Here is a 13,603-nt window from a genome sequence, read left to right as displayed (position 1 = left end):
AGCTTTCTTTATTTGAGGTTTAGATGCTTACACCAAGTATCTCTGTGTGTTTATATCTGTGTGTGTGTGCATATATATTTATATATACGTTAGTTAAGCAAAAAAGCTTACCAAGAACTCCTGTTATTTTTTGGGTGGGGGGAGGGAAAGCAATCAAGTTCGACTTACAGAATAACACAAATGTTGTACAAAGGGAATAATTTTATAAAATGTCTGTCTTTTAAAGCTTCTGGTCTAGTCTTAAATTTTACATAACTAATGCTAATTGGCAAACGTAAGATTAGCAATATATTGCAAAAGACAGCCTGGAGCTTTGTTTCTTATAACGTGCTGGGATACTCATTCATGCACTTCATACTTAGAATGCGGGATCATTTAACAGGCCTGGTAAACCATGTGGCCTTCCAGCTGAGGTAGGCAGCATATTCATAATGAAAACAGTATACTTAAAATAAAAGGAGAAAATATTCGGAAAATCTATTTTTCTGAGACTCTCTGAAAGAAGGAACTTGGCTTTTAATTAACAGAGCGCTAACTGTTTGCTTATTTCACGAAAAGGGCTGCGCCGCCCTGGCCGGCGGAGCGGGCAGGAGGGCCCGGCGCGCGCGCGGCAGCGGCCGTGCCCAGGGCAGGTTCCCTGGCACAGGGAGGGAAGCAGCCTTGCTGGCCAGGAGCCTGTTCGTGTTTAGATTGCAGGGGGAGAAGGCTTGACCTCCTTCTGGTTTCTTGTTCTCTTTTCTGTGCAATTTCATGGTGGCTGATTCGCTTCATGATTAGCCTAAAATAAATCAGGAGCTGGTTCTTATTCTGTCTCCACACTCACCCCTGCCTCCCATGGCCCCAGCTCTTTGCAGCTGCATCACTGGCTTTAAGATTTTTAGAAGAGTGTATGTTCTGACTCTGAAGAACCATACTATTTATTAAGATTTGTTTTCAAGGAATTACGTGTAAGCTCCAAGGAAGAGCGGATGTTTCTTAAGAAGCCCAATGAGAGAATTAAAGTCAAGAAGAAGTTTCTAGAGAGCCATATTTAGCTGATTTCTACTAAGTGACTGTTATGAAAGCACTCAACCACCCCTGTGTTAACTATTGTGATCATGTGTTTTGCGTTTTTTGTTTTGGGGGTTCTTTTTTGTTTGTTCAGTTTTAAAGGAAAAAAAAAAGGAAAGGAAAAGATTGGATACTTAGTTGTCTTGCATTTATGGAAAACTAATTTTTGCTTTCGCATCTCTTCCAGTAATAGTTATGCACGAGTGCGAGCTGTGGTGATGACCCGGGATGACTCAAGTGGTGGATGGTTACCGCTTGGAGGGGGTGGACTAAGCTGCGTCACAGTCTTCAAAGTCATTCACCAGGAAGAGAATAGCTGTGCTGATTTTCTTATCCATGGAGAACGACTCAGGGATAAAACGGTAATGAATTACATCTGCATAGAACCTAATAGACACTTGCATGTTGTTGTTCATACATTAGAAGCAAATTTACAGTCTCAGGCTAATGCTGTTGCTGAGCTTTTATCTGTCTTAATGCTCATATACTTAGAGTCAAGTGTTTCATATGGATAGTACCATGCATTTCAAGAATTAAACATGTTGATCTTCTCAAAGCTCTGAAACAGTTTTTCTTTACAGGTGTTCATCCATTTGGGAAAACACTTTTTCTACGTTTGTGGGTTTTGTTTGTTTCCCTAACAGAGGATCAAAGTAAAAGCTCTTCGCTAGCTTATTTGTACACTGTTGTTACTGTCTAATATCTGCGTTGTCATCATGTAGAAAGTAAGAATATCTTATTGAAAACAATCTGAAGGAATTTCCCAGGAATTCACTCAGTCCATTTTGAGACCTTGACTATGGCCAATAGAAGGCAGCCACTTCACATGAAAGCAGTTTTTTTATTGGAAGAAAGCATGAAGTTTTCAGGTTCAAGAATTCTTCTGGTTTGGTTAACAAGGAGGAGGTATTCATATGCCAGCTATATTAACATGAAGTATTTACAATGTAGTTGCCCTGAAAGGCTTCATTAAAGCTATCCTTGCGATACACAGACTGTCATGTCTTCCGTAGAGTCTTGGCCGTTTCTACATGCAGATCAGTGGAAGACAAGTTTGGCTTGCTGGGGCATGATCTGCTGGTTACTTGGATGCCAAGTAGACTTCTGCAGGGGATTGTCTTACTGTGAAAACAAAGAGAAACGGAAAAAGCAATGACTTTTTGCCAAGAACTTGCTCTTTCCTGACAATAATGTGCAACTTCTGTGTAAGCTTAAAAGGTAGAATTGCTTCTTATATTGTACTGCTAATTCTTTTTCAAGCATACGAACTTCTCCCCTGAGGCAGGGCTGCTGAGCTTTCCGCCTTGACTGTGACTGCTGTAGGAAGAGAGCATATAAATAGAAATTGTGCTGACTCAGTTGTTTCAGCGAGGCGTAGTGCTATTAGCAGAGTACCCTGTGTTCCTGCACAGCTATGTGCACCTGCAGCTTTTTCCTCAGTTTGCAGTAGTTCACTTTTTAGCCTTTTTGAGGATGTTTGAGGCACTTACTTCCACTTAGAAATACTTGACAATTTTCTCTAATTCTTAATACTTTCAACTTTCACAGCTTTGCTTCAGAATCTAAGGGGGAGGAAGTGCTCAGGATAGAAGGCTGATTTAATGCTTCCCCAAAATGTATATGGAAATATTGAAACCATGAGTGTCCTGACCTGGGCTGTTCTCTCTCCTCATCCTCCTGCACAGGCACTGCTAGGTTTCCATTTCTCACGGAAGACTAAATTCTTCTGCTCTTGTCCAAATATGAGCTGAGTTAATAAAAATGTTTTCCAGACCTTTATATTCCTGAACAGTTTGGGATTTCTTACCCAATCTGTTGACCTACTAATCTGTCAGGACAGATTTTGTTCTAGGAAGTTGCTCTTTGAAGTCAGGCCCTCAAAAACAGAGGATAGGAAGAAGCACAAGCAAGAAGAACATTTGTCTAGTGTGTACTGAATGAAGTTCAGGAAACTGGCAAACAAATACAGAGTAGGGCTGTGAGAAGAACATTGCAGAGCCAGGGATGCTGGCAGAGTGAAACAGTAAAAGGAAGCAGTATATGCATACACTTCCTCAGGCTTCAAATGAACTGTTTCTCATCAAAAGCTAATGAATTAACAACGAAGTTGCGCAGGGTAATTTAAGACACCTGTTAGCATAAAGGAAACAAGATCCTACCAGGGCAGATGAGGATATCCTGAGGTCATGGTGCTCTTCCAGGATGGTAGCAGGGACTGGGCGAGAGGAAATCCTGTTAGATAAGGATCAGGTCGCTGATCTTAAAACAGTTTTGATCTTTATGCTTGCTATATTACTAATGCTTTACATTTGTTTTAAGGATATTTTTGTAGATTCTTCATTCAAACGCAATTTTTAAACACCTTTTGCCTTTTTTAGTCCATGTTTATTTGGTAATGATTTTTTTTTTTTTTTAATGAATGGAATGGAATTTGCAATTGTCTTGAATTTCTCTGGTAGATGGGAAAAATAAGATGAAGAAACAATTGTTTGTTCCAAAGAAAAGAATGGAGGAGGTCGTGTTCCCCCAAAGGCAATCCTCAAGGAGGGCATTTGAAGATAACTTCAGGCACATAAAATGCTTTTAAAAAATAAATAAAAATGGAAGTTATTACAGGTCTACCTTGCATTTACTGTTGAGTAGGGATAAAATAAGTCCAAATCAGATAATGATCTAGACATGCTGAATATTAATCTACTGTTTCCATATTCAAGTGCTGCTTCCAGCAGTACTGCGAATTTCAGCTCTGTTTTGAAGAGCCAAATCTCCCTATATTTTTTATTGCTTATGTGGGCATTGAATTGAAGACTGTAGATCTCAGTCGGTAAGTCGAGACAATAAATTAAATACTTGGGAACTGAGCATCAGAATATTGAAATTTCTTATTGCAGTGGCCATGGAGTAAGGATGTGTTCTTTATACATGAGAATTAGTTTAGTGTCAGCATTGTTATGAAGTGAGTTCAATTTTATGTAGAATTTCAAAAATCCATACAGTTTATTTTAAATGTCCGATGGAATTGAAAGTGCATCCTAGTCATCTGAGAAGAAAATCAAATAGCACCATTCAATCAATGTAGGAGAAGGGCTGCTCATTGCTAGTTTACCCATTACTGTGTAGGAATGTAAAGACGTTTCACGTGATTACGTGATTACACGTTTCCTGCTTTATTTTATACACCCTCCTAGATCTGGCTGCAGCCAGTCTGCAGGGAAGAGCTACCCTCCATCCTAACCTGGGCAAAACCACTGCTCTCTTCATCTGCCTTTACACTGGCTTGATTCTAGCGTACTATCAGCAGCGCTGAATGTGCTTTGGGCTCAAGCATATGGGGTTTTAGACTTTGAATTTTACTTGTTTGAACAAAAAGTTTCTTTGACTTCTTTGCTCTGCTTTATGTTCTTCTCCAGTCCTTTGCTATGCAGATTTTTACTGAAGCAGTGACTAGTATCTTTTGAATCATCAGTCAAGGGTGACAAAGAAGTCAATAGGTTAAAGTCTGTCTTTTGAAGAGCAAGTAACTGTGTGAATGAAGAAATACAAGCCTGAAATGGGATCTAAATACTGTGCTTCTCTTAAAAATTTGCTTTCTGAGGACTTAACAGTATATCATTTACTAGATTAGTCTTAGAATATACTTTAAAGTTTGGGAAATGATGGATTACCGCACTTGTGCCAGGATTTTAATTAAATTTGAAAGCAGCATATGATCCTATGGTAAAATAAATTCATGGAGATTGAACAGGGAATCTACCCCAGATTGAATGAATCTTTTGCTGTTTGTTAGTAATTTACAGAACTGTCTTGGTAAGTGCTCTTTGAGAATAGATGCTACAGTTTCTTCAACAGGCTATTAAACACTGTTTTTAACAACAAATCAGATGGGTTGTCCTTATGCATGTGTATATATTATATATGTGCATATTTTTATATATTTTTATATGTATATGTATGCATTCACACATTTTTAATAAGATGTTTCCTGCTTCTAATGTATTGTTTCTGTACAAGAAATAAGAAAGCAAGTTAACAAGATTCCAGACTTTTGTTATTTTTTCAGAAATGGATGCTGTAAAAGATAGGATACGCATGTTAATGACTTCAACATGAAGCTGCATGTACGGTATTTTAAAGACATTGTCCACATAAATGAGCTTGTTTCCAACTGTCCTACCTCCTTCAGTCCACCAAGATAATTGAGATCTGAGTGTATATGTTGAGGAAATAGAATTGAAGGGACATAAGGGTCCCAATCCCGCAAGCTTTCACCTCTCTGCTGTTCTTGCTATTGTGGGAGTTTCTGTGTCCTTGTTTTTGGCAAATGCAGCCATGATATTGAGATGCTCATGCATATTTGGGCTTGCACATGGGCTTTTCCAGAGTGCTCAGAATAAAAGCTCTATAGCATTCAGACATTCAATTCCTCTACATGTAGCTCAGCAGACCTTTTATTAAGGTTGTAAAGACCCGAATCTCCAAAGCAATTGGAGAGCCTCACAGGAATTGAGTCTGTCTTATCTCCCAGAGAAACTCCCACAGATCATAAAGTGCAGGCTTCCTTACTATATATTTGGCTAGATATGGTATAAAGCAGTTGTAACCCTGAATTTTCATCTTGCCAGTGGTACTTGAGTTGTGCTGTCAGTTCTATTAAGATAGTCTAGTACTGTTAGAACCAGTTAGGTTGATTTATCAGAAATGCCGGTCTACTTCAAATATATAAATAGATAAAAGAGTTTGGTGGCCTCTGTCATTTCTTACTGTTGGTGACTCACTTTGGGAAGTATCTTGGCATTGTTTTTAGCCATATCACCACAATGATAATCACTTCTGCAAACTTTATTTCACTGTGTCTTCCAACTGCACCTCCTGATGATGCAGAAATTGTTGCTGTAGGTCAGACTGAAGAATATGTCTTGAGTTTGTGATATCTTACTGGTTATACTTAGGTCAGTAATATCAATAAACCCTTTTATTTAGTAGTAAAGATGGGCCCAAGTAGAGAATGTAAATGCTGGACTGCTGATCATCTCTACTTCCGTGATAGTTAGCCATGTACTCTAACCCAGCTTAGGCCATTTTCAAGTAGCTGTCCCGCTGTGTGTTCGAGGGATCCTTGCCAGGGAAGTCGAGAGCTGACGTTGTTTCGGGAAGCCTTGTGCCCCTAAGCAGCCCTGTCCAGTATTGTGCTGCGTTGTAAGACATGCAAGGCATGCCCTTGGTTTCACATGATCAGTTCCCTATTCCGAGAGGCTACAGTACAGTGATCACATTATCTTAGTTTTTGAATTAAGAAGAAGAAAAAAAAAAAAAGACACAAAAAATACTGCCATAGGGTCATGTGGGCATTGGTGGCACATCTGTAGCATGAATGTAGTCAAGTCATGCAGCTTTGGCCCAAGACTAGAGAAAAGCTTTTGGTTCACATTTGTGTTGTGTTGGGGGAGGGAGGGAGGGATTGATTGCTTGGCCTTTTTTTTAAGCAGGAAAGGTGTGTGTCAAACTTAATGCTTATGTGTTTGTAGGTTTGGATGATGAATGATAGTAAGTCTGTATTTATATATAATGCTCAGAACTCTTGAGCACAACTAGAAACCAGTAAAATACTATCTTGTCTCCAGATTTAACAGATTTTTTCTTATCCATACAAGGCAAATAATTCTTAATATCTTTCAAGAATGTGGGTATGGGCTTCAAGGTGGGAAGATTTACAGAAAAGTATTTATGTGAGTAATTATGACACTGTTAGGGTTGCCCTTAAGGAGGTGCTGGATGCTATATTAGCAAAGTAGTGAAGTTTTTTAGTTCCGTAATTAAATAGTAGTGTGTGTATATATGTATATATATGTGTATGTATATATACACACACACAGCGCTTACAGAAGTATGCTTCTGAGAATGCTTTTGACTCCTGGATGTCTATAGGCTCAGAGAAACAAGCACATTGTTAGTAGTACTGGGTTCCCTTTCCCAAGTTTTATCTGGAAATGTATGGGATGGGCTACTACTTCACCATGATAGTTTGCTTCCTTCAGCATAAAAAGCTTTTGACAGCATTGTGATTTAACAGGAAAATATTTGTTGTTGCAAAATATATACAAAGGTATTTTTGAAAATATAAATGCCTTGGAGGGTGGTGTGTGGGTTCTCTGTGTCTCCCCCTGGAGAGATAGATTGATTTTGAGCTCTAGTTTTGCACTTTCATAAAGCTCTTAAAACTGCCAAATCAGTCCTTAATTGTCCTGTAAAATTCGGTTTCGTGAAATCATGGTAAAAACCATTAGTGTTGTATAATGCTTGTTTTACATTATCTTAGTATTTGTGTGGGTTTTGTTTGTTTGTAACTTATAGCTGCAGGCCAGTGAGGTTTTAGTCCAGTACTTTTATCTCTGGGGCTACTGTCTTCCATCAGTGCTTACTGTCCAGGTTCGAATTTTCAGTTTAAAGTGTCTAATTACCCAAAAAACATTGTTTGCCTAAGTAAATCCATCTTGTCTTCTCAGACAGAGCCAGCATGTGCTTTGTTTTTATTCCACTTTCCCAGGGATTTTGATTAACTCTATTGGAAGCAAGTGGCCACAGAGGTATGAAAAGAAGTAGGTTTTTTGATTTCAGGCTTACATCTCTCGTTCATATTTTGGATAATGTAGTGCCAAAATGACTGGAATTTTGAACAGTAGGAAAGCTCTCCCCTCCCTCCAAAAAAAGTCTTGCAAACCTAGACAATGTGGTGATGTGAGAAACCTTCCTTTTGAACTACTCCTTTTAGAAGGAAAAAACTTTCAAATCATCACCAAGCAGTAGAGTATGGTCATTTACAGCAGTTTGGGACTGGAGAACAATTTTTGGTTTTGTTCTTTTGTGTTGCGAAAAGCACCTAATCCTGTGCATTTACAGCAAATAGTTAGATTCATTACAACTTTGTAGACAGATGCACATAAATTTTGCACTGCTTAGGGAATTCAGAATTAAAAATTTGCTACTGAATTCAGAGCACAGCGTCAAGATTTTAATGCTGAAAGAGTTCATGTGTGATGCACGAATGCCTGCATTCTTGAGACAGGGATGTAAGAGCGACACAGAAAGCAGTTACCTCTAGAGATGATTAACAGCTATGTGTGGGGCAGGGACAGGAGATGGGTAATAAAAGAGCAGCCTCAAATATCCTTCGTTATGTAATACTTACACAAGGAAAGGAAAGGAAGAGCACAAAGCATTATGTAAGAGCAATAAAAGCAGAGGCTTTTTTTTTTTTTTTTAGTTTTGAAAATTTTCTCATTCTTTTTTAAAATTAATGTTAGTTTTCCAGATGCAGTAGGAAAATCTTATGTTTTATCTTCAAAAAGATGCATACATAAAATAAAACCAATCTGAAAATACAGTAATATTAGAAATTATATTGAAGTTCCTCATTTACCTGATTGAGGAGAGAAAAACCATGAGCTCAAACCATTTATGCAAACAAAGCCGTCCCTTATATCCCATTTCCTTTCCCCGCGTGTGCACCTCGGTCTCGTCTGATTGGCCAGAGCCTTTCCTCTCTCTGGTTGGTTGTTGTCAGGCTCCGTCGCTCTTCTAGAACCTTCCTCATTCCGCAGGGTCACGGTGACCTTTTTTGGTCCGCGCCACGTGCTCGTGTGGCTGGTTCTTCGGGCAGCCATATTCCTCCAAGAACGACTCTGCAATTCCCCCATTTTGTTCTTGAACCAGCCAAACCTTCCTTAAGGATTTTCAATCATATTAAACACACATTTCAAGAAGCAAGGCACAATTAATAGAATAGAACACAAATCAACAACACCATCCCTGCACTTCTAATTAATGATTGTAACCATTCCAAAATTCCCTCTCCCCTTAATAAATTGTCCAACCATGACACACCCTCATCCTCTGTAGCTCTATGCAAAATCTTTGCGTGATCCCAAATGTCTTGGACATCCGTAAGACTGATCAATATAGCTGCAACACGTTTCATTTATCAGGGTACATACTTCTCCAGCCTGTGTGGTTAGGATGTCAAAGGCCTTTTGATTTTGTAAGACTATTTTTCTCAAGGAATCCATTCCTGTTTGCAACCCCAAAAATGCTTCTGCTGTTCTGCTAGCTATGATTTCCATTTCACCTTAAATACTCAGAATCGCCCTAACTGAACAATACCAAAGGTTGGCAAAAACACCCTAACAAAACTATGGAACCCTGTATTGTATCTTATTAGAGGATTACCAATCTCTCGTTTGGTTCTAGACTTTCCCCAAAAGCCCCTTACTATTCCCCTCATGTCTGAATGGTTAAATACTGTTAGCAGGGGGGCTAAAATTCCCACAGTACATTCCCCTGACCAGTCGTCTGGGAGCTGTTTTCAGGCAACTCGGTCTCCACACAGCCACTAATAACCCCCTGGCAAGTTGCAAGTTGTGTTTATTCTTAGATATGTATTCCATAAATAGTCAGCCCATTGTTGGTCTCCTACTCCCTCAGAGTAGTTACTTGCAGAATTTATATCCCTACTATGGTTCAATTTAAGCTTTATGGTTGTCCAATTAGCTGTTTTGTTTTGAAAGGTGCCTAGATTTGGGCCTGATAAGTTATAATATATATAAGGCACCATGTTATTAACCAGTTGAAGTGTAAAAGGCATTCCTTCCACAGTGACATTCTCCTGTGTACATTGATATGATGTATTGAGCAGGCTATACGGATTCAGGTCTGTCCAGTGGCTTAAAGGAATACCTAACACTGATGCATCAAATTGATCTGCTGTCCCACAAAGCCAACAACTCTTGATTTGGGTATAATTAACAATCTGCTTAACACTAATGGATACGTTATGCTTCTTAAAAGCGGCATCAAGCCCTATAATAACATTAAAAGCAGCCTTACCTCCTATGAACCACAATATTCAGCTAATAACAGTAACATTTCTTCCTCCCATGTTTTCCTTCTGCAGGTTCACACTTTCCACAGCTAGGGTACCGGTTGCTTGCCTGCTACATCTGATTTACACGAGTCTGCTTCCAGCCATGGTCTCACCCTTTTTGCCGGTACCCATCTGGTTCCGGTATCTGTAACGACACAAGCATACCCTTTTCCCCAAGTTATTGAGTCTGCTGGCCCTTCCCATGTCCCTATGGTTCCATTTTTTACCATGACTTTGCATTGTCCTTGTTCTAGTTCTGTGAGATGTCCTTTTAATCCTGCTCCATGTTTTACCATTGGAGGCACCAGGCTGTCCTGTGGTAACCGCAGAAAGTTCAAAACATACAATGCTTTATGTAGCCAATTGTTGGGGGATAATCCCACTTCTCCCCCTTTTTGTTTGTGAAGCAGACGCTTCAACATCTGATTTGTGCGCTCCACGATAGTTTGCCCTGTGGGAGAGTGAGGGATGCCCATAACGTGTAATGCCCCATAAGCAAAAAAAACCCTCTGTATTTTTAGAGATATAGCAGGGGCCGTTGTCAGTTTTTACTTCCCGAGGGACGCCGAGAGCTGCCATTGCAGCCCGCATATGGCACTGTACATGTTTACTGGATTCTACAGTTTGTGCCGTTGCCCAGGCAAGTGAAAAGCAATCCATAGAGACATACATATACTTTTGCTTCCCAAATTCTGGAAAATGTGTAACATCCATTTGCCAAATTTCCAAAGGACCATTACCCCGGGGGTTAACTCCTGCGACTAGTCCTCCAGCATGTTGCTGGCCGTCTGGACAAGATTTTACTATGCCTCTCGCATCTGTTTCCGTTAAGCCAAACTGACGTTGAAGGACGTTTGCAGACTGGTGAAAATATTTGTGTGATCGCCTAGCTGTAAAGCGATCAACGGATGGGGCTGCCCATGCAGGTGCCACAAGCATGTCTGCTCTGTGATTACCTTCTGCTAGGCCATCTAGGATACCTGTGTGGCTCCTAATACATGTAATAAAATACCTGCACTTACTTTCTTCTAGCAAAAGCCATAATTCCTTGAACAATGAAAACGTCTGTTCGTTATCTACTTCTTTAAGCAAAGCACGTTCCATTCATTGTACTATTCCTACCACATACAGAGAATCACAGACTTTGTTAATAGGTTGTGTTTGCCACCAACAAAACACTTCCACCACTGCTCGCAAGCTGTTGTGTGGAGCCCTGGAAATCTGTAATGACCGCATCATGCCACTGCTCGTCCTCCCTCCAAGTTAAGGCTGCCTCCTGAGATTCTCCCCCAGCATCTGTAGAAACCACTAACCCTGCAACTGGATACCGTGATTGCTTTGGTGGCTGCTCCTCATATTGCCCTAGAGATGATAGGCTAAAAAATCAGTGAGGAGACAAATGAACCTTCAGTTCCCCCTGAAACTCCAAAAGTGCCACCTGTAAGGCAGTCGAGTTCTGTACAGCCCATTGTAAATATTCTACTGCTTATGGTATGACGATAAACACTGGCTCCGTGCCTGCAATTTCCACAATTCTCTGTCTCCCCTTCATTATTAACTGAGCAAATGCCTCAAGCTGCATGGTAACGGTAACGTGTATGGACAAGAAGGTCCACTCTAAAATGCGGAGTGGGTCCTTATCCATTACCCACTGAATAATCAATGCAAAAAGATAACGATTGTGGTTAATAAGCAAAAGGCCAGTATCATAGTCAGGACCCCAGCAATATGTATATGCTGCAGTGACTTTTTTGCTTGTTGTTTTTAAAGCTTGTTCTGCCTCTTCTGTCAATGTTCGAGGTGCATCCGCACCCCCTCCCCTCCCTTTAAGAGTATCATTAAAGGGGCAAGTTCCGAACTGGTAAAACCGCAAATTGCTCTTACCCAATTTAAATCTCCCAGTACCTTTTGAATATCATTCAAGGTCTTTATGTCAAATTTTATTTCTATTTTCTGGAGTCTCACTGTTGTTTTGGTAATTTCCCAGCCAAGATATTTCCAGGCTGGTCGTGTTTGTATTTTCAACGTCTCCTCTATTTCTGTCATCAGCGTGTCAAGCTGCAGTTTTTCTCTGGAAATCAATATATAATCCATATGGTGATAAATAACCAATTTTGGGTGTGCCTGTCGTACAGGAGCAAGTGCCCAAGCCACATACATTTGACACATTGTTGGTGAATTTTTCATTCCCTGTGGTAACACCACCCAGTGGTACCTTTTCATCGGTGCTTGTTTATTAACTGATGGCACCGAAAAGGCAAATTTTTGATAACCATATGGATGCAGCAGAATCGTAAAAAAGCAGTCCTTTAAATCTATAATCAATATTGTCCAATTCGCTGGAATCATGTTCAGTGAAGGTAGGCCAGGCTGTAAGGCCCCCATGTCGGCCATAACCTCATTAATTTTCCTAAGGTCATGTAACAACTGCCACTTACCTGATTTTTTCAGAATGGTAAACACTGGGGTATTCCAAAGGCTGGTTGTTGGTTTGATGTGACCTTTTTCCAGCTGCTCCTTGATGTGTCCCAGCTTCCCGCATTTGAAGCATCGTGGGATGCAATCATCCCTTCCTTGTTGGACCAATGGCTTGACCACAGCCGCGAAAGCAGAGGCTAGATACCCGGCATGTTCCTCAGCCGATCCTACTCACATGCATCCATCATTTGTGCGATACTAGCATCTTTGGGCAGGGCCTGTAAAACTCATTAGCAAGCTGGACTAGCATTTTCTATTGCCAAAGACATTAGCAGGGCTTCCCGCACCTTATCTGTTAATGGGGTTCGTTCTAACGCGTCACAGAGGCGATCTAAAAACTGCACATAGGATTCCGCGGGCCTCTGCTTGACCAAAGTATACGGTGGCATCGGCTTACTATCCTCAGGAAGGGTCCTGAGAGCCTCTCATGCCAGGTCGCTGATAAGCACAAAACCTCTGCATTTAATCGAGCTTGTTGTTGTGCATCAGCCCATTGACCTTCCCCAGTGAGCATGTCTGTTGAGACCAGGCGCAACAGGTCCCCTTCAGCTCTATCCAAATTAGTGAGAGTGGCAGCTGCAGCCATGTCCTGCCACCGAGTGCGCCATAGAACTTCCTGCGTAGGACCCAGCAGAAGGGAGGCCAATTACCGACTTACGAGCTTCCTTCATCAGATCCCATGACAGCGGCAGCCACTGATTTGGCTGATTTCAACCTCCCCATAAGTACTAGATAGATATTAGGGAGGAATTCCCCTTCTATTACTGCATTTTGAGTAATTCCTTTCCAATGTTTCTTTGGATCATATCCTTCAAACCCGCCTCCTCCACCTCCCCCGTCGTTTCCTCAACCCCATATTTTGCTTTCCTCCCAACGCGCGAGCACTGTCCTTCCTTCCTCTTGCAAAACTCTCTCCCGAATCAGATCTCTTTCCTTTTCCCCTAACTTTCGTAACAGTTAATTTGCCCAATCCGCACGTCCCAGGGGCACAAGCGGCGGTTGAGGTGCAGGAGATGGAGGTGGTGAGGGCGGTAGGGGTGGATAAAACGTCCTGCTGCTGTCGGGCGTTTGGCATGGCGCTATTGACGGTGGATCCTTTGGATCTTTGGCTCCTGCAGTTCTTTCAGGACCTTCTTCTCCCAAAGGCGGAGGCGATGG

General features: G+C 41.0%; 1 protein-coding gene across 1 annotated transcript in view; it reads left to right on the top strand.

Annotated features, from left to right (window-relative positions):
* Positions 1-13,603, top strand: part of SPRED1 (sprouty related EVH1 domain containing 1) — a 59,625-nt gene that overhangs the window by 28,985 nt on the left and 17,037 nt on the right. The window contains exon 2 of the mRNA XM_088529389.1: positions 1,238-1,412. Within this exon, the coding sequence (XP_088385515.1) occupies positions 1,238-1,412 (175 nt within the window). The remainder of the gene's footprint in view (positions 1-1,237; positions 1,413-13,603) is intronic.

Source organism: Tinamus guttatus, unplaced genomic scaffold (genome assembly GCF_059628265.1).
Source record: "Tinamus guttatus ecotype Peru unplaced genomic scaffold, ASM5962826v1 Tinamus_guttatus_pri_ptg000327l, whole genome shotgun sequence".
NCBI classification, from domain to species: domain Eukaryota; kingdom Metazoa; phylum Chordata; class Aves; order Tinamiformes; family Tinamidae; genus Tinamus; species Tinamus guttatus.
This window is presented reverse-complemented; position numbering and strand designations above follow the sequence as displayed.